At 37.6% G+C, this 20653-nt stretch overlaps 1 protein-coding gene across 1 annotated transcript in view; it reads right to left on the reverse strand.

Moving 5' to 3' along the window:
- Positions 1 to 18183, reverse strand: part of sec14l1 (SEC14-like lipid binding 1) — a 29897-nt gene extending 11714 nt beyond the window's left edge. The window contains exons 1-7 of the mRNA XM_039654054.2: positions 18030 to 18183; positions 17542 to 17631; positions 7554 to 7703; positions 5987 to 6118; positions 5776 to 5904; positions 1729 to 1906; positions 317 to 426 (exon numbers count right to left, since the gene is read on the reverse strand). Coding sequence (XP_039509988.1) covers positions 317 to 426; positions 1729 to 1906; positions 5776 to 5904; positions 5987 to 6118; positions 7554 to 7703; positions 17542 to 17604 — 762 coding nt within the window. The 5' untranslated portion in view covers positions 17605 to 17631; positions 18030 to 18183. The remainder of the gene's footprint in view (positions 1 to 316; positions 427 to 1728; positions 1907 to 5775; positions 5905 to 5986; positions 6119 to 7553; positions 7704 to 17541; positions 17632 to 18029) is intronic.
- Between the last annotated feature and the right edge of the window lie 2470 nt (positions 18184 to 20653).

Raw genomic sequence — 20653 nt, forward strand, 5'->3', positions numbered from 1 at the left:
TTACTTGTAACAGTGTAATATTTGACAAAGTAGTATCTGTACTTTCACTCAAGTAAGGTAGTTGTGTACTTGGGTCCACCTTTAAATTTTTTTAAAAACATTAAATATTAGCTCAAATTAGCGCAGAATCAACTTTGCGTTGCTTCCTGCCATCGTTTCAAGGATCAACCAAATCTCCACATGCATAGTGAATCCTGTGTGTTTAGGAATGAGTTGTGGCATCTAGTGGTTTAGACTAGAGTACAAATATAAAAAATCAATGCACCTTTAGCCCCGTTGTCCCCTACTAGTGCTTTATTCTGAACATTGTACTCACCTTTCCCTTGTGTGTTTCCTGCAGCCACTGTCGTAGGCGAATGAGGCAGCTCTCCTGGAAAGGAGTCAGCTGTCCCAGATAGCGGGAGATGTAGTCTGCATCCAACTTGTCTGCAAACACACAACCATCAGAAAGCTGAGAAAAGTGTAGGAGATCATTGACTCTTTTCAGAAAACAGTCCTGATATGATCATTTGAACATGTTCCCTCCTTTCTTTGAAATCAGTAGTGAGTTAATCACCCTTAAATCACCATTAAACTCATTAAAAGTGAGTTAAATCACCTTGTGTTAGGACTACTGTTTGTGACATGCCAAAGCAGAGAGCTTCGAAAGAGTCAATATCAATAATAATTGGATAATAATAATAATCAATAATTGGAATTGGAGGATCAAGGGGTCCAGATATACTGGGTCATAAATATAAACATTTCTATGTGTTTCCCATGATCAATTAAGCTGAAAAACATTTCAAGTTTGTATTTTTAACTCATGTGGTTCAAAAGTTATAGCCGGAACCCTTTTCAGGCAGCGGCCATATTGGATTTGGCCGCCATCTTGGCCCAGAGGGTCGCTGGCTCCGGCGCCCTAGCTAAATCATTTCAGTATGACCTGAGCTACATCTGTGCCAAATTTGGTGCTTGTATATGAATTTACGCGAACAATGGGATGTAAGGCCCCATTCTACAGCCCAAACTGCTTTTTTGGAAAGCAGCCATATTGGAATTGCAGGATCAAGGGGTCCAGATATACTGGGTCATAAATATAAACATTTCTATGTGTTTCCCATGATCAATTAAGCTGAAAAAACATTTCAAGTTTGTATTTGTAACTCATGTGGTTCAAAAGTTATAGCCGGAACCCTTTTCGGGCAGCGGCCATATTGGATTTGGCCGCCATCTTGGCCCCGAGGGTCGCTGGCTCCGGCGCCCTAGCTAAATCATTTCAGTATGACCTGAGCTACATCTGTGCCAAATTTGGCGCTTTTAGATGAATTTGCGCGAAATAACCTATTTATGTGCTTAAGGCCCCCAACTATAAGACAAGCTGTAAGCCAAGCTTAATAGACCTTCTTTCAGTAACATTAATGGGAAAGTGATGGCATTCTACTACTGACTAGAAGTAACTTTGCAACTACATGTCAACTTATTCTAAACCCAACAATCTGCTAAAATACTCTAATGAGAGTTAACTAACATGTAGTTGCAAAGTTATATATTATTGTTATAAGTGAGGTTTGTTTCTTTCAGGGACCAGTTAGGACGCTGCCTTTGAAAGTACAGAATCTGCCCAGGAAGAAAGTAGACAACAAGGAAGCTCACTAGAATTTGGACATGTTGATTCTCGTTATCATTCCTCCTGCATTATTATATTTACGAGCACACGCTCGAGGGCAGAAGCATGATTCATCTCACCATCCGGAGAGCCTGGCAGGACGTCTGTGGAGCTGGGATGAGCTCGACTGTTGCATGCTGGGACAGCTCTGGCTAAGCTGACAGGCGTGATGGCGGCGGGAGGAGGGACCCAGCGGGGCACGTGGTTAATGCCTTCCTCCTGCAGTTGTTTGAGGTGAAACTCAATAATCTCTTTTCCCTGTGGAGAGAGAAAGAGACAAATAGAGAGTGACACAAGAGTTTACTCAAATGAAGCCAGTAAACATTGGCTTTAGGTACACAGACATATGAAAAACACACTACACGCAAACCAGCCACAACCAGGACATTACAAGAAAACAGATCCTGATGATAGACATAAAAGGAAACTAAAAGCAGGAAGGAGATTCTTGAAAATAAAGCAGTTTGAAACATGGCAAGTCAGTCCTTATCACTGTCTGAGTCCAAGTAAACATTTCTTTAAATGTTTTAGATGATTTAAATGATTTTTAACAGTAAACAAAAAACATTAAACAAACTACAGTCAGGATTTACTAAAGACACGCAGTGAGAAATTATCGCTGGAAAGGCATTACATGTGTAGGAGTTTCCCTTTCAGATGCAAAAATTATAGGAGGAAAGTATTTAAATGAATCAAGCGAGGTGATTTAGTCAATTTACTGGTATTTGCGCCTTTATTCACCACCCAAAAATAAGCATGTCTTCAACCAGGCGCTAATTTGCTCTGCTCTTGGTAGATTGTGTTGGATAATAAAGGCAGGGTAGGCAGTTTGTTTCTAAAACACTTTTTCCAAATTTGTTTAAACTGTCTTTATATACTAATACATATTTAAAATATAGAGAGTAAAATCGAGTGTCTGTAGTCCTCTTAGGGCTGTAATAAACACAGCTACTCTTTCCATTCTGAACGAATGCAATGATTGACTGGGGGACTGTCACTCTCCCTCGCTACCATGGCGACCAGCCCTGCTGCTACAGGAGCCGCCCACATGAGCGCACCCGGTTGATTTGCTCATTTGGAAAGAGGAGAGGCATGTACCGGCCGGAAGCTATGAAGTCTCACAATTATGGCAGAAAAAGAGCAGTCAAAATCCCCAGGCAACTGTACCTACCCTGCCTTCAAGGCTACATTACATTCAGGCTACATTAGACGGATCGGATGCATTTGAAAACTCCGTTTTCATTTAAAAAACGTTCTTCGTTCACACTAGCGTTTTCAATGTGGACGAGAAACTTTTGAAAACTGCCTGAAAATGCTAAATTCACCTTACAGCGCATGCGTAAAACCTCACTGAGATGATACAGATGCAGTTGCAGTACATGAGATCCAGGGGGCGGAGTTGGATCCAGATTTAAGGGGTGAAGTTGGGTAGGATTGGGGTGGGGTTAGGGGTCAGGGGGCGGAGATGGGTAGGATTAGGTGTGGGGTTAGGGATCAGGGGCCGGAGATGGGTAGGATTAGGGGTGGGGTTAGGGATAAGGGGGCGGAGATGGGTAAGATTAGGGGTGGGGTTAGGGATCAGGGGGCGGAAATGGGTAGGATTAGGGGTGGGGTTAGGGATCAGGGGGCGGAGATGGGTAGGATTACGGGTGGGGTTAGGGATCAGGGGGCGGAGATGGGTAGGATTGGGGTGGGGTTAGGGATCAGGGGACGGAGATGGGTAAGATTAGGGGTGGGGTTAGGGATCAGGGGGCGGAGATGGGTAGGATTACAGGTGGGGTTAGGGATCAGAGGGCGGAGATGGGTAGGATTGGGGTGGGGTTAGGGATCAGAGGGAGGAGATGGGTAGGATTAGGGGTGGGGTTAGGGATTAGAGGGTGGCTATAATTAGGGGTCAGGGGGTGGAGATGGGTAGGATTAGGGGTGGGGTTAGGGATCAGGGGTGGAGATGGGTAGGATTAGGGATCAGGGGCGGAGATGGGTGGGATTAGGGCTGGGGTTAGGGATCAGAGGGTGGAGATGGCTAGGATTTGGGATCAGGGGGCGGAGATGGGTAAGATTAGGGGTGGGGTTAGGGATCAGGGGGTGGAGATGGGTAGGATTAGGGGTGGGGTTAGGGATCAGGGGTGGAGATGGGTAGGATTAGGGATCAGGGGCGGAGATGGGTGGGATTAGGGCTGGGGTTAGGGATCAGAGGGTGGAGATGGCTAGGATTTGGGATCAGGGGGCGGAGATGGGTAAGATTAGGGGTGGGGTTAGGGATCAGGGGGTGGAGATGGGTAGGATTAGGGGTGGGGTTAGGGATCAGGGGGCGGAGATGGGTAGGATTACGGGTGGGGTTAGGGATCAGGTGGCGGAGATGGGTAGGATTGGGGTGGGGTTAGGGATCAGGGGACGGAGATGGGTAGGATTAGGGGTGGAGTTAGGGATCAGGGGCGGAGATGGGTAGGATTAGGGGTGGAGTTAGGGATCAGGGGTGGAGATGGGTAGGATTAGGGATCAGGAGCGGAGATGGGTGGGATTAGGGCTGGGGTTAGGGATCAGAGGGTGGAGATGGCTAGGATTAGGGATAAGGGGGCGGAGATGGGTAGGATTAGGGGTGGGGTTAGGGATCAGGGGGTGGAGATGGGTGGGATTAGGGGTGGAGTTAGGAATTAGGGGTGGAGATGGGTAGGTTTAGGTATATGTAAGGTGGGAGGAGTTGGATCTGGATCTAAGGGGTGGGGTTGAGTAGGATTAGGGGTGGGGTAAGGGATCAGGGATCGGAGATGGGTATGATTAGGGGTGGGGTTAAGGGTCAGGGGGCGGAGTTTGGTAGGTTTAGGTATATGTAAGGTGGGAGGAGTTGGATCTGGATCTAAGGGGTGGAGATGGGTAGGATTAGGGGTGGTGTTAGGGATCAGGGGGCGGAGATGGGTAGGTTTAAGGGTGGGGTTAGGGATCAGGGGGGCGGAGATGAGTAGGATTACGGGTGGGGTTAGGGATCAGGGCGCGGAGATGGGTAAGATTAGGGGTGGAGTTAGGGATCAGGGGGCAGAGATGGAGGGTTTAGGTATATGTAAGGTGGGAGGAGTTGGATCTGGATCTAAGGGGTGGAGATGGGTAGGATTAGGGGTGGGGTAAGGGATCAGGGGGTGGAGATGGGTATGATTAGGGGTGGAGTTAGGGATCAGGGGGGTGGAGATGAGTAGGATTAGGGGTGGAGTTAGGGATCATGGGGGTGGAGATGGGTAGGATTAGGGGTGGGGTTAGGGATCAGGGGGCAGAGATGGAGGGTTTAGGTATATGTAAGGTGGGAGGAGTTGGATCTGGATCTAAGGGGTGGAGATGGGTAGGATTAGGGGTGGGGTAAGGGATCAGGGGGTGGAGATGGGTATGATTAGGGGTGGGGTTAGGGGTCAGGTGGCGGAGATTGGTAGGTTTAGGTATATGTAAGGTGGGAGGAGTTGGATCTGGTTCAAACTCCTCCCCCTGGATTTCGTGTTCTGCAGTGAGGACCATCTCAATTCTTCTGAAAGGATCATTTTATTTAGCAGAATATCTCAGCACTCACTGATGCATCCAGGACACACTCAGTCACCATTATATGTTTGGTGTAAAACGTGAATGCTCTCAAGGTTTGCCATAGGACAGCAAATGAGAGTTAATCTTTCTGACAACTTTGCAGGACTGTGATAAGAAGAGCGTGCAAAGTAACGTATTTTAGCAACAGTGTAAAAGTGACACATAGGCACAATGCCATTATAAATATGAATATCTATTGGTACAATATGCGTCACATGACTAAACTTACCCTTTAATGAGATTAAAGGGGGGGGAAGAAATTCTCATTACTTTTGAATTTGCTCGCAAACGTTTTACAGTGATGGAAATACTATGAGATAGGAAGAACTATATTACAAATGCTTTTTCTAGGGAACACAAAGTCTCTCAAAAGAAATACTGTAGGAAAAACAAAATGTAACATGGCAGGCCAGGAGAAAGTTTGTAGGTGTGGACTTCAAAATAAGAGTCTTTGTGAACAGAGATATGCATTTATGTAGGTATAGATATAGGTTTGAGTCACATGTCCTGATCCATCCATCCATCCATCCAACCAAGCAATCAATCAATCACTGCACACACACCTTTTTAATACTGGCGGCGTATTGCTTCATTGCGATCTTCTCTGCGGTGCTCTCAAAGCCGAAGAAGGATTTGATGTCCATGCTGGCGGACTGCTCAAAACAGGTCCAGTCTTCATTCTCAGGGTGAACCTGAGGAGGGAGCGTTCAAACATCAGGATAAACACGTGTCCATAAATAAGAGGGAAAGGGCAGGAAGTGTAGCAGCACAGACCGTGTAGACGCAGTGCTCGTAGACGTTGACTCTGCTGGAGAAGGACTCGTTATACGCCTCTATGTGCAGAGTTCGCTCTCTTCGGTCCAAAGAGTTCTTCTGGAGGAAATACAAGTAGTCCACTCCTGCTATCTGCACACACAGCCATGGGTCATAATCATAATCAAGGTACCGGCTATTATGAATTTTAAAGGCTAAATTTAATACATACAAAAAGAAGGAAGAGTTCACCTAAACAAGTAATACATTGTTTATTTCATTTATTTTCACACGTGATACACCAAATGACCAATTTATGACGAATCTGCAAGCATTTTATTTTTTTGTGCATACACCAATATCTCATTTTTTGTTGTGGTTTCATTTTTCGGTAACACTTTATAATAACTGCATGCTATTAATCATTAGTTAAGCATGAGTAAACAGTTAATTAATCATTTGTAAAACATTAATAGACCTTAATAAGCAATTTATAAATATAGCTATAAATGCTTTTTTCTTGATTTATAAGCATATCTATAATGCGTTTAATAATTGTATCTTCATACTTTGTTAATGATCAATTAATAATTTCTAAATGAAGTATAGCATTATTTACAAACCAGTTGTTTAAGAGTTGTCAGTCATTCATAAGATCACTTAGAAAGTGTAAGTAAATATAGTAAATTCAGGTAGTTATAAAGCATTTAGTAGTGGTTAGTTAACTATTTTTGTGAGCTAATCTAAAGTGAGGACTAGTCATGCTTTGTAAAGCATTTATAAAGGCGATTTAAAGACTTGTCAATCTTCTAAACAGTAAAATGTAACAAACACAACGCAGTGATACAGAACATAGAAATATTTAACAGCCTTTAAAAATGCTTTACAAGGCATGACTAGTCCTCACTTTAGATGAGCTCACGAACATAGTTAACTGACCACTACTAAATGCTTTATAACTACCCAAATTAACCCTGAATTACAGCATAAATACATGTTAATAAAGCATTTATTAACACACTAAGTAACCATCACTATATGTCTGAATGATAAGCTGTATGAATGTACATTTAAATAGTTTATTAATCATTTACTTACACACTCTAAGTAATCTTATGAACCATTGACAACTCTCAAAGAACTGGTTAACAAAAATTGCAATTCTTCATTTAGAAATGATAAATTGATCATTAATAAAGGATGAAAATACAATTATTTAACAAATTATAGATACGCTTTTAAATTAAGAAGAAAACATTTATAGCTGTATTTATAAACTGCTTGTTAATGTCTATTAATGCTTTATGATTGATGAATTAATGGTTTTCTCATACTTAACTAATTATTATTAGCGTGTAGTTATTATAAAGTGTTACCCATTTTTCTTTTTTTAATAGCATTTTTAAAATAATTTTCATTTCATCGAATGACCATTTTCCAGATCATCGAATAACTGTGCCAATAAACTTTAAATACAGTAATTGCAGGGAACAGCTTCTCATATTATTCTAATGTTCAAATATTAGTCAAATGAATGTCAGAGTTTGTCAAAGTTTATGACGTTTTGGACTTCTAAAACATGAAATACCCTCTTTAGAAGCCGAGGAGCCTCGACGTCCACGGTACACCTGCGCTCAGTCACTTGTGTCGCCCCATCTTCACTATGACACTCACTGATGATTTCACTGTTCACAAACATGGGTATCAGCGGACAGTTTGGGAATCTTTTGTCATAGGCCTGTGAGAGAGAGAGAAAGTGAAACCAATGTAAGAGTGGGAGGGGAAAAAATGATTACAAGAGAGAAGCAGCTGCAGGCAGTTTTGCACACAATGCAATTTTAATAAAAATTTGGTTCTTTTTTTTTTTTTTGGTTCTTCCATTTTGGTTATATATGTTCCTGAAAATGTGAGACTTGTCTTGTGATGTGTCCAGTTGACTTAGTAGCTCATATGACCAGGTTAGCAAGTACTGCATGTCACATGAAGTCTTAAGTCAACGATACCAATAAACTGCAGGTACGCCCGTCAATATTTACTCCCTAATAATCTCTCGCTTTGGTTTAAGAAGTCACAGGAGGAACACAGTAATCCTTGTGAAACAGAAGCACACTTTTAAAAGAGTGATTATTACAGAAATAATATACTTTAAAAGACTATCCGTGACAAATGAGTGATAACTGGATTAAATGTTTTTGGAAATGTTAGTTGCAATTACATGTAAATGTATTTTATAGTTTATATTTATATTCAATGCAATTATTTTAACAGACATTGCAATTTATATTTACATATAATTTCTGGCCCAGTTTTAAGTACATCATTATATAATTTCAATAAATATAATTTTTTTTAAATATGGTTAAAGTTAGTGCTGAATGTGCCGACAAGCATTTATGGTGACTAAAACATCTATTGAAAGTTTTATGCTGTTTATTTGAATGTTTTGTAGTTACAATTTACTACATTTAAAACATATTAACTTTAAGCTTATTGTGTTATTCACCATTACATTTAAATTTAGGGCTGTGAAACGATTAATCGCGATTAATCGCATCCAAAATAAAAGTTTGTGTTTACAAAATAGTGTGTATAATTATTTTGTATATATAAATACACACACGTGCATGTATATTTAAGAAATATTTGCATGTATATACACTTTATATATATATATATATATATATATATATATATACAAAATTTATATCATACATAAATAGAAATTTATTTGATATATTAATAACACATTTTTATTAACTATATACATGCATATGTGTGTATTTATATATACAAAATAATAGAGCCCGACCGATAAAGGATTTTGAAGGCCGATACCGATACAAATATTTGTTGGTATTAAAATCCGATATTCCGATATATCGGCCGATATTATTATTATTTTTTTATTTCAGAAATGCGCAACAATATATTAACAGATTTCCCTAACATTAGTTATTTGTAGTTAATTATGAGTTTTAACTAAAATAATATGATAATGCATAACTGGTTCTCTCTGCCCGACTCTGGCTGGATTAGCAGGTTGCAGGATGTGTGGCGCGTTATACGCGAGTGTTGCCAACAGGGGCGGTGTAGAGTGCCCCCTGGTGGACAAACTATACAACTCCAACACTCATGACATGGTTGAAGCATAATTCGTCCATTTTTATTTTATTTTTGAAATATTCATTTATCGGCCATTATAACTGCCGATACCGATATTTTAGAAAATGCCTAATATCGGCCTGCCGATATATCGGTCTGGCTCTAAATTATACACACTACACACATTTATTACGTAAACACAAACTTTTACTTTGGATGCGATTAATCGCGATTAATCGTTTCACAGCCCTATTTAAATTATAATCAAGTGTTTGGTTACATGCGTTTTGTAAGTTTGTCAACAAATCAAAACTCAAAGTCAGTGCAGTTCTTTAAATCTCAACAAAAGATTATTAAAACATGATTAATTGAATTGTACTTTGAACAAATCGGAACTTAAGAACACTTATGTAATCTTTTATTTTTATTTTTTATTAATATTATATTGTCCGCAAGTAACAGTCAGACATATACAAATAGTATTGCATATTATTGTTAAAAATCCTTATTTTAACAGCATTCTTACTTCCAGAACGCTACTGTTGGGCTCTATTGAGTTTTGTGTCTCTAATGGTGCATATATTATACACACTACAGCTGTAAATTGCATCCATGTTAATGCATTAGCCATCTAAGCAGATATATTTCTGCTGAGCAGTAGATGAGTGTTTTCTAGTATGTGTTTGTTTTAGTGTGTACTCTGCTATTCCACTCAGTCACGCACAATCCTACTAAAAATCAAACAATTCTATTAGGTACCCATGCATAAAATGTAAAATAGAGTCTACTGTGAGACCTACCAAAAGGCAAGCTCTTTTCCTCTGAATATACTGAATATATACAGAACACACTGAATATATATGCAACAGTAGTATGCTTCATTACAGTCACATGATCTGGCATCCAGTTCTAATCTTAGTTTAAATTTTTTAGATTAGATTTAATCCATTTTTGCATATAAAATTGCCATGCTGGGCTGAAAGGTGCTGTCATTTTGGTCACTGTAGTAGCTCATATGCAACCTGCACTGTATGCACTACGTATGGTAGCCTCTTTAAAATTCTTGACCTTTGTGTCAAATCAATAAAGTGATGATGTCCATGGACGTCATCCATTAAAGCGATTGATCAAACAATGACATGTTTTCTCTGGACTGAACACAATAACAGCTTTTATGTAAGGGATTAAGCATTGTGTATGTATATTAATTCCTACTTCCAGGAACATTAAGCCTCACTACAGCTGTCCTATATTACTTTGGGAGACCAAAAATTTCTATTTCATTCCTGAATTTAAATTGAACTACAATTCTGTATAACTGTAAAATTATGATGGTAATTTGAATTTAATAAAGCATAATTAAAATAGTTTTTTTTAATTAAATGCATACAACTACTATGTTTTTAATTATACAATATTACACACATACACATACACACACATATATATATATAATAAATGTCATTATATTTACTGAACTAAAATAAAAATAAAAACTACTTTCAACAAGAAATGTCTAAATTATGGGAAAAATATACATAGATCTGTGGTGTTGAACTAAATAAATATTGAATTTTAAAACAATGCCATTTAACAGAACTACATCAATCTACATTAAAACTACAATACACATGATGATGAACATAAAATACTCTCAAAATATGTATACATATTGCAATAAACTTAAAATATGACTTTATATACTCAACATTTTAAATGAGTAGTTTTACATTTCTCCATCATTTTTAATTCGATTATCCAGTTTATGGGATAGTAGGTTTTCCCCCCTTCACCAAAGTCTTTCTTTATAGACCATTTCACAAGATGTAAACAACACTGGTCCAAAAGCACTTCCTGTTTCAGTTTGTAACTGTTTTCTTTATTTCACATGTAAAGAAAACATCTTAAAGATGTTTGTTTAACTTTTTAATTCAGTTTTATATGTTCTGTTGGTTGTATTTTATCCCAGCTTTTATGTAGTGTTAAAAAAACTGAAACAGGAAGTGCTTCTGGACCAGTGTTGTTTACATCTTGTGAAATGGTCTATATCTTTTCCCCATTTTCAAATACTTGTTTGCCTCAAATCAATATTTCAATTGTTATTATTTACCATGCAGAAGGTTGATTTGGTTCATTGCTTATAACGCTTTAAAACCAACAAGAAAAAATACTTCGGGATCCGGAACCAATGCTGCTGAGAGATTGGACGGGCACTAACACACTCAAATGTGTGCAGTCTTGGAAATCTAGAACAATCCCTATAGCTTCTCCTATCCTAACACAATCACATGTTGAAATAGGTCTTATATTGTAAGAAACGACACCACTGTAAGCCTTCGTGACATTAACCCCGAGGTTTCTGCCACAGAAGAGGCACACCAATTCATGTCAAGTGTGACCAGCGACCCGTGACTAAAGCATGACGTCAAACTGTGCACTCAGCAAATCTCAAAAAACAATTCGCAAGAATAATGTTGATAAGAGCGATTGATTAGCACTTTCGCCTGGGGAAATGATGTCAATGAGTGTGAACTGTAACCCAATTAACCGGCTGATCAATCACGCCGCGAGATTATTGACGCTGTGCCACACATTCACACCAGTATTATATGGCGTTCCTGTGTGAAATAAATCTCTCCTCTCATAAATTATATGATGGATATACTTCACATGCACAAAACGGCAAAATCCTATTGCCTCATCTTTAACACTTGCTAATATTAGTATCTAATACAGTGACGAACAGTAATACATTTTTTTAAAAATGAAGAGTTCAGATGCAAAAGCCTCTAAGTGCCATTTGAAATTTTCTTCTAGAATGATCATTTTTATCAAGCTTGTATATTTGAGTTCAGTAATTTCACTTAAATTGCAATGAGGATTACCTATTAATTGTCATTTAAGTGAAATTACTGAACTTGAATATATAAGCTTGATAAAAATGATCATATTAGAAGAAAATTTTCAATGGCACTTGGAGGCTTTTGCATCTGAACTCTTCAAATGTTCTCCTAAAGTTATGGTTCCTTCCCTTGAGAAAAAGAAGTGTGCTTAATTATGTTTAATGTGAACTTGATGCACTTAAACCGTGCTTGCAGAAAATATATGAATGAAATAAGCACCAACTTAAGTCCCCTTTTAAAAAGTGCGCTTTGTTATGATGTCTAATTAAACGCTTAATTTACAGTGCATTTTAATACTATTTTGTCATGCTATTGTGTATACATGTCAGAATAGTGTATTTGATAAGTTAATATATTTGGAATGTACAAAATTGCATCAAATGAAGAGCTCTTTTCCAAAACGCTATAAATCCATTTCAATAGTTTTCAGGAAAACTACATTTTTTACCTAGACCCACACATTTTGTGAATAATCAAATTATCCTGTTGAAATGTTTTATTGGTTCAGTCTGAACATTTTGAACAATGATTATTAAATCAAACTACAATATTGTTAATGATAAATTAAAAGTTAATTTTATTTATTTTTTCAAAACGCTATACTGTACATCCATCCATTTTTTTGTATCATTTTTAGTAAAGTCATTTTTAGTAAAGTCATTTTTAGTAAAGTGTCAAACCTCAAACAAATAGTACCAATTTCAACATATGCATGAAAAAACTAATTATTAAAAATGATCAATAATGATAACGATATTCAAAAAAGGGATGGGCACCCCTCCAGCACATGCACACACACATAGGCTACATGCATAGCATGTGAGCAAAGCGGAGCGGCGAGACGCTTAAATATAAGTAAAAAAAAACATAGGCTACATTTCACATTTGTGTTTACTAATATTACGTTACTTATTTTTATTATTTCATCTATGTTGAGTAGGCTATGAAAAGGGAACCGCATGAGATGAGTAAGATATCCGACCAATATCGGAAAATATTTGGAGTGCGTCAGACATGATTTTGACCACTTATTAAGTTTTGTTTTGTAGAAAGCTTGTAAATTTCGTTTGATATAAATTATATCTTTATTTTAATAAGTGTTTCATCGACAAATTGACTGGATTAAAACAGCAAATATCAGACAATATAATCAGGACACAGAGGCGCGCAGGTGAACCGGAGCGCGTCTCATATATGAACCGAAACACCGCGATGCTTGCCTCACACAGGCCTGAGAACTAAGCTACAGAAATCTTTAAATATCTACTTTTAAACAAAACAATTAAAAACGAAAATAAATTGGCAACTCTCTGCGTATGTAGGCTAATTCGAAGTATGCGTTTCTCTCTATAGGCCTATATGCGCGTTCACTGCGAAGATGGCGAGTAGCATCATCAACTTTATCTTTGCTGCTGACACTGACAGAAAACACTAGTTTATTAATAAACAATTCAAATGTTTCATGAATAATCATTACTTTTGCCGGTTCTTTGTGGCAAGCTTTATGCATGCATTGAGATGCGGAATGGGAAATTAAAAAATGCTCATATGGTTTCTCTCCCATTTAATTAAATCAATATATGTGATTAGCCTACTGATTAGACAAATGGCTTAAATGATCTACTAATATAGTCGACTAGAAAACTAGGACTCATTTTGAGGAATGAATGAACATACCTCTGTTCAGAGTGCTGCCGTGCTGGATTGCGTGGAATGCTCATCGAATTTGAGGACTTATCGCGTTTAGGCTAAAAACAGGGCTGGCGCTTATCGCGGCTTGGAAAGAAACTGTATCTTGCAGTACATTTTAAACAAGGAAATATAGCGATTTGGCATGAAACGTTGATGGAGCAGTGAAAGGGTTCTGTCCACAGCAGAATGACACGACAAACTCATTTTTTTTTTTAAAAATGGCGTTTATCGCGTTTTGGAAAAGAGCTCTTCAAATATACTTAACCCTTATGCTGCATTAGGGACATTTTTGGTCTTTTGCAGTTTAAATTCTTTGACCATTTTGGCTGTTTTAATGCAAATGGTATGAAATTTGGCAAAATTGTGACTTTTTGGATACATGTAAAAAATGTGATCCCATTTTGCAAAATATGTATAACACACACTGTGTAGATCAAATAGTAACACTCAGCACCATAAAGACCAAAAATGGCCCATTGAAACCCATTAAAACGTTGTTTAAATCTGAGGCTGTCAGTAATACATGAAACATGATTTTTGCACAAACATCCTTTCATTTTGAAGCAAAAGCATTATATTTGCATTATATAGTGTATTCCACCAGATGACGTCACTACATATTTATTCCCTATGGGTGGAAATGCACCTTATTTTAGGCAATAGGCAATGTTTAATAGGTGGCCATTTTTGGTCTCTAACGCGCTAAGTGGGATTTTTTTGCAAAGTGGGACTGTGATAATCCAAATCTAAAGTTTTCTCTTTGCATTTAGTTTATTGAAAATAATTGAATTTTTGTGTTTTTTCCTCTTATACAAATCGATGGTTTCGCAAACAAAGCTGGTAATTAAAGGGTTAAAATCCTGAAATTGAATACATTTTTGGTAGTTATGATGAGGACTGATGCTGGTTAAAAGATTTAACTTGGTAAAAGTGGAAAATAATAATAATATATAATATTTTAGGCAATGTTTAATATGTGGCCATTTTTGGTCCTTAATGCACTCAACGGTGTTAAAAATCTAATGCAGCACAAGGGTTAAACACATGACACGCGTCAATAGAAATGGCATTAAAGTATATTTTAGTTGACCGGAAATGATTGTCAGTTCATTCAGCCGTATCTTATTAGCGTATTTTCAAGGCCAAATATAAAGATGCTAAAGTGCAGAAGGTTTGGTAAGTGTTAAAGATCAGTTTTTGATTGTGTAAAGGGTGAGATACCATTACAAGGTCACGAGACCGTCGTAAAAGGACTGAAGTGAGTGTTGGAATGCTGATGTCATCTGCTCTTGTCAGCTGCTGATGTGGACAGGGGCAACTATGCGTTTTGGTGGATCGGATCACAAGTAGACGAGGGAGACGCATTCCTGTTTACACCTGTCTTTTTAGTCCACTTTCAACCTGATTTCTTCAAGGGGAGGGTCTATGGGCGGGTAAATATTAGGCCTTTTTCAGATCTTTCCATCTAATAGACAAAATAACAAATTTACATATGAACACACGTGGAGACGAAGGGAAAACGCATGTAGAGCAGCAGATTTAGTTTCTGCTCTGACAGCCGAATACCAGCCAAATGCAGCGAGAGCGTGTGCGAAATCAAGAATGGTGAGAGAACACAGTGCTTGATATATTTTTCATCTTCAAAACAAACTTGGGTCCCCAGCCAACAAAGTTTAAACCCGTCTAGCGTCTGTCTAGAGCTCTTCCTCCTATAAAGTTCACGCATTGAGCATTGACACTACAAAAGCAATCCAGTCTAATGAGTTTTCAACTACATCCGTAAGTGGTCAAACTCAAAATGTTTTAGACCCCGTTTATACCTGTATCGTCCAGTGTTGTAGTACTCGAGACTCGAACTCGTCTCGGACTCGGTCTCGAGACCATATTTTAATGGTCTTGGTCTTGTCATGGACTCGTGTCCATTTGGACTCGGAATTGACTCGTACTCGAACATTTGTTTTTTTAGGACTCGGAATTATTCCAGAGTCCACTAGAGTTCAATTAAAAATATTTTTCATGATTATTAATGTATGTGAATAAAATATTTCTTTAAATTGATTGACACGCCCAGTGATTGGTGATTTTCTAGTGCGCAACTGCGCATGACAAATTGTAATAAAATTACTTTTAACACCACCTACTATGTGGCCTTTTTACCCTAAACTGATCATATTTAAACTCTAAGTAAATTCAGTAAAAAAAAAAAAAGGATTTCTCTAAGTAAATAAAAGTAAATAGGTAATCAACCCTCACTGGTCTCGGTCTCGACTTGGACTCGACCGTCTCTGGTCTCGGACTCGACTCTCTATGGACTCGGTCTTGATTCGGACTCGACTCTCTCTGGTCTCGGTGTCGACTCGGACTCGAGTGAGGTGGTCTCGACTACAACACTGGTATCGTCCACTTGTGATCCGATCAACCAAAACGCATCTTAATACTAGATGTAAACAGGGTTTGAGATCGGCCTACTTCAAAAATCCAGCGGGTTTTTTTTGCATATGAGGCACAACGAAAGTAGACTAAATCAAAATTATTATTAAAACAGCCAGTCAACTATTAAACCTCATCTATGAAGTTAAACTGACATTTTCATTGGGCATTCATAGCATGAAGAGATGAACTGGAATCGTGCTCACAGAACACCAAACATTAGTATATATGCATTGACTAGCCAGAGGATATTAAAGCAAGAATACACACGGAACCGCACGTCAAAGTAATTTTAACCATTGACATTGGTAAATATTGATAATAGAATTTGAAAAGTAATTATCCTCCCAAGTTCATTATCTTAACGATGAAGTTTATCAGCTATTGGTGTGTGCTTATCTGCATTTAACAACAGCTTCAAATGTTGCACGTCTAAACAGAATTTAGAATCATCTAAATCTAATCAATTAACAGAAAACAACAACAACAACAACAAAAAAACGTTAATATAATATACCAGTGAATGGATTTCCACTGGTTTCCAGGATGCATATTTTCCCCTGAATGAAAAAATTATATACTACTATCATCGGACACCAAGTCGTAATCCCATAAAACATTGTTTATTGTAATAATGTAACAAATGTTAATATTGAAATGTATTATAATTTTTAATTGAACATTACCAACGATATACAAACTTATGAAAATATAAAAGGTATAACAGAGGTGTGTGTGTGTATATATGAAGAGTTCAGATGCAAATGCCTCTAAATGCCATTTGAAATTTTCTTCTTTAATGATGATTTTTATCAAACTTGTATATTTAAGTTCAGTAATTTCACTTAAATAACAATTAATAGGTAATTATCATTGCCATTTAAGTGAAATCACTGAACTTAAATATACAAGCTTGATAAAAATGATCATTCTAGAAGAAAATTTCAAATGGCACTTAGAGGCTTTTGCATCTGAACTCTTCATATATATAGTAAGAGTAGAAGTATGATTTATAGTCTTGATAGTTTCATGCTCTCTGCAGGCAATAGTATTACTGTATATTTCATAATGTCTGGACTATTGAGCAGTTAACCAGGAACGTTTGAAACTCTGGTTCAATTTAAACCATAAATGCTATTAAAGCAATAAAACAATAGAAAGCTGTGCTCTGTGAGATAAATATTTGCCATTATTTGAGCTGACGAGTGATCTAACAGTCTAGTGAACTCTAGAGCAATGCAGCTTTGAGACAGAGTACAGCTGACTAGACAAACTTTGCAAACATTACTCAATAAAATGAACACAACAATTAACAAAAAAAGCTGGAAACACACACACATGCACAAACTAGTAGAGAAAACGAAAAGGATTTAGCCTAATATAGATAGACTTTTAAACAATATGAATAGATATGCTCTCTCATGCGCATGCCATTTCTTAAAAACTCACCGCCATTACGAGCTCAAAAGGGAACTTGTAAACCCTCACAGGGGACTGATATTTCTGCACCATCGCTGTACTTCTAACGGAAAGCCCTTCCTATGGAGAAAAATAAATTATTATTATTATTATAAACCCAATGGTTTAAACCAAAATGATGAACAGCATTATGATCAGAAACATAAAGCATACTGAACATTTTTAGACTTTCACCATGTTTGGTATTAAATTGTTTAGTGTTTGTACAGCAAAACATCTTTTTAATGTAGTAAACTTCTCAAATACATGGCTTTTTTTGGGTACAACCCGTGACCCAAAATAGGCATGTGGACACTGTCATAATTCATAGTTCATATTCATTATTATTTTCTCTTTAGCACGGGCCGTTTTAGCGAAAAACAACACAACACAACACTAACATGTAAACAGAGACCGCGCTCCAATGCGATACGGTAAAACGTTCAGGACATCTGTGAAATTAAACTCTTACACTTTACCTCGGAAGTCAAAGGGACAGAGAATCCAGTGGAAACGAAATCTTGATAAAACCCGATGTAAAATAGTAAGATTCCAGTCTGGGTTTCTTTAGCTGTCCTGCTCCATTTCTCCTGCGGATTGCGGAAGTGAAAGCTGCAACTGTGTCAGATGAGAGGTTGCGTAACTCACGTCACTCACACAAACTCCGCCTCAAAACTCTAGTTCAGGCAGAGCCTTGGTTGCAGTTCCATTAGAATTCCACTGGAGGTGATCGCGGGCGAGTGCAGAATGAATGGGAGTCTATGGGGCTAAACGGCTAAATGTGTCTCTTTCACCTGCTTGTCATTAAATCAAAATAGATTTTATTTTTGATTCCGCAAATTCAGTATAGATTATAGGCCAAAAGTCGAATGAAAGAGTACTTATGTCCTTTTGATTTCTTACAGGTTAGGCTGTTGTTGGCCGGAACACGCTAGCATTCTGCTATTGTGTGACGTCATCACATTTATGAATGGATTTTTAGAACAGAGAAGTGAACTTAAAAATGCAATTTTCACTTGAGTGTATTTTCTTAGCCCTCCCTTTTGAATGCAACTTTCAAATTACTTGACAAAAAATTACATCCTGAGAAAAGTGGATTTCTGGGGGTAAAACCCCATTGACTCCCATTCATTCTGCACTCGACCGCGAGCGCCCCCGCATGGACAGAGACGCGTTACTGCAGCCAGTCCAGAACCCGGAAGTAACCAGCCAGTGCGGCCAGTGCCAATTCTGTTCAGGCCAGAGCCAAGGCCACTTGTTCAGACCATTTTTACAGTCTATGCTTCATACACACGACACGTTTAAAAAAAAAAAAATTATTATTGAACAGAGAAGCATAGGGGATACATCAAGCACAAAAATAAATAAAATAAAATTGCATTAAAAAAAAAAAAAAAAAACAGTAGGCTACTCAAAGACAACGTAAGCAAGGCAGTACATAAGGGACAGTCCAATAAACAACAAATAGCAAATCACGAAACAAGCACATAAATTCAGGAGGTGATTTACAAAGAAACCATAATTTCTTTGAGCAACAAAGTAGTTTAGGCAGCTTTCTTATTAGCTGATAAACAAAGAGAGTCATAAAATAATTTTAAATCAACACAAAAAAGTTTAAAGTTGGGTTTAGATTCAGTTAGTTTACATGTATGAAGATGAAATTCACTGCAAAAAGTAGGCTAAGCAGTTTTAATCTGTCATCCATCTCCTTTGACCCCGAGTCCCAAATCAAAAACAACACATTAACAGCCTCAAAAGTATGAGTTTGTAATAAGCAGAAAAAATAAGCCAGGCTACTCTTTTCCAAAACTCCTTTACATAATCACATTCAAAAAAACAAATGTGGTATTGTTTCAAGGTTAGAATTACAGAATGTGCAGTGTGAAGAGACGTCCAACTTAAATTTAGAAAGAAGAGAGTTACAGGGATAGTAATTTTGTAGTATTTTAAAGTGAAGCTCTTTCCACTTGTTAGGTAACAGAAACCGATTAATGCCAGTCCATGTATTAATGGTAGAAAGAGAAGGATAATTTCCACTTGAAAAAGGCTTTGGGATGACAGCTGATCTAATAAGAAATCTTCTAATCCAAAAATTGTTACATTTGCCATTGGAAATCTCCAAACCCCCAATAGATAACTGGGGCATTTCACAAACGGATGCTCTGTAGCTACAGTATGACCTAACCATACACTCTAAAAAATGCTGGGTTGTTTTAACCCAACTTTGGGTCAAATATGGACTAACCCAGCCGTTCGGTTAAATTTTTACATTACATTTTTAACCCAACATTTCGGGTTTGTCCATATTTGACCCAAAATTGGGTTAAAACAACCCAGCATTTTTTAGAGTGTATGCTAAAGTTTAGGAGAAATAGAATTAATAACCCTGTTATAAACTGCAGGTGAGGAATTCACTCCAAAAAGATTGATAAATTCATTTTAGGAATAAATGCTGCCATCCTTCTTAAACAAATCCAAAACAAAAATAACACCTTTGTCAACCCAATCCTTAATAAAGATAGATTTTTTTCCACGCAGCACATTATTCCGAATACTCCTATGATGGGGAAAATTGTGGCAAAAGGCAAGCTTACAGGCCTCTAAGGCTTGCTTATGAAAATTAGCTAGCTTGAACGGAAGTTTGTTACATTTAAAATCGCAAGACAATAAAAAAAATGTAACCCCCCACATTTTTCAAAGATAAATTTAGGTATGTGAAACCATAACAAACTAGAATCAGCATTCAACCAACGTTTAATCCAGTCGATCTTGAAAACCTGATTGAGAGTACCTAAGTCCAAAGCATTTTCACCTCCCTTCTTATAAGAGTCTTCCTTTTAACATATTCATTTTTATTTTTCCACAAGAATTTAAAAAGTATAGAGTCGATAGATATGTGTCACGGTGTGAGGTGGTGGAGTACAGGGGTGCAGGCAGAAGGAATAGGAGGAGTCCGGATAAACATGAAGATACTTATTTTAATCACACAATACAGGTAGGAGGACAGGGAATCTCCGGGTACTTACAACATCGACCGACAAAGACTGACTAAAACAGAGGGAACTAAATACACAGAAGAATCAAACATAATGAGGTGAAGACA

The sequence above is a fragment of the Pimephales promelas genome, chromosome 3 (genome assembly GCF_988280905.1).
Source record: "Pimephales promelas chromosome 3, fPimPro1.hap1.1, whole genome shotgun sequence".
Classification (NCBI taxonomy): domain Eukaryota; kingdom Metazoa; phylum Chordata; class Actinopteri; order Cypriniformes; family Leuciscidae; genus Pimephales; species Pimephales promelas.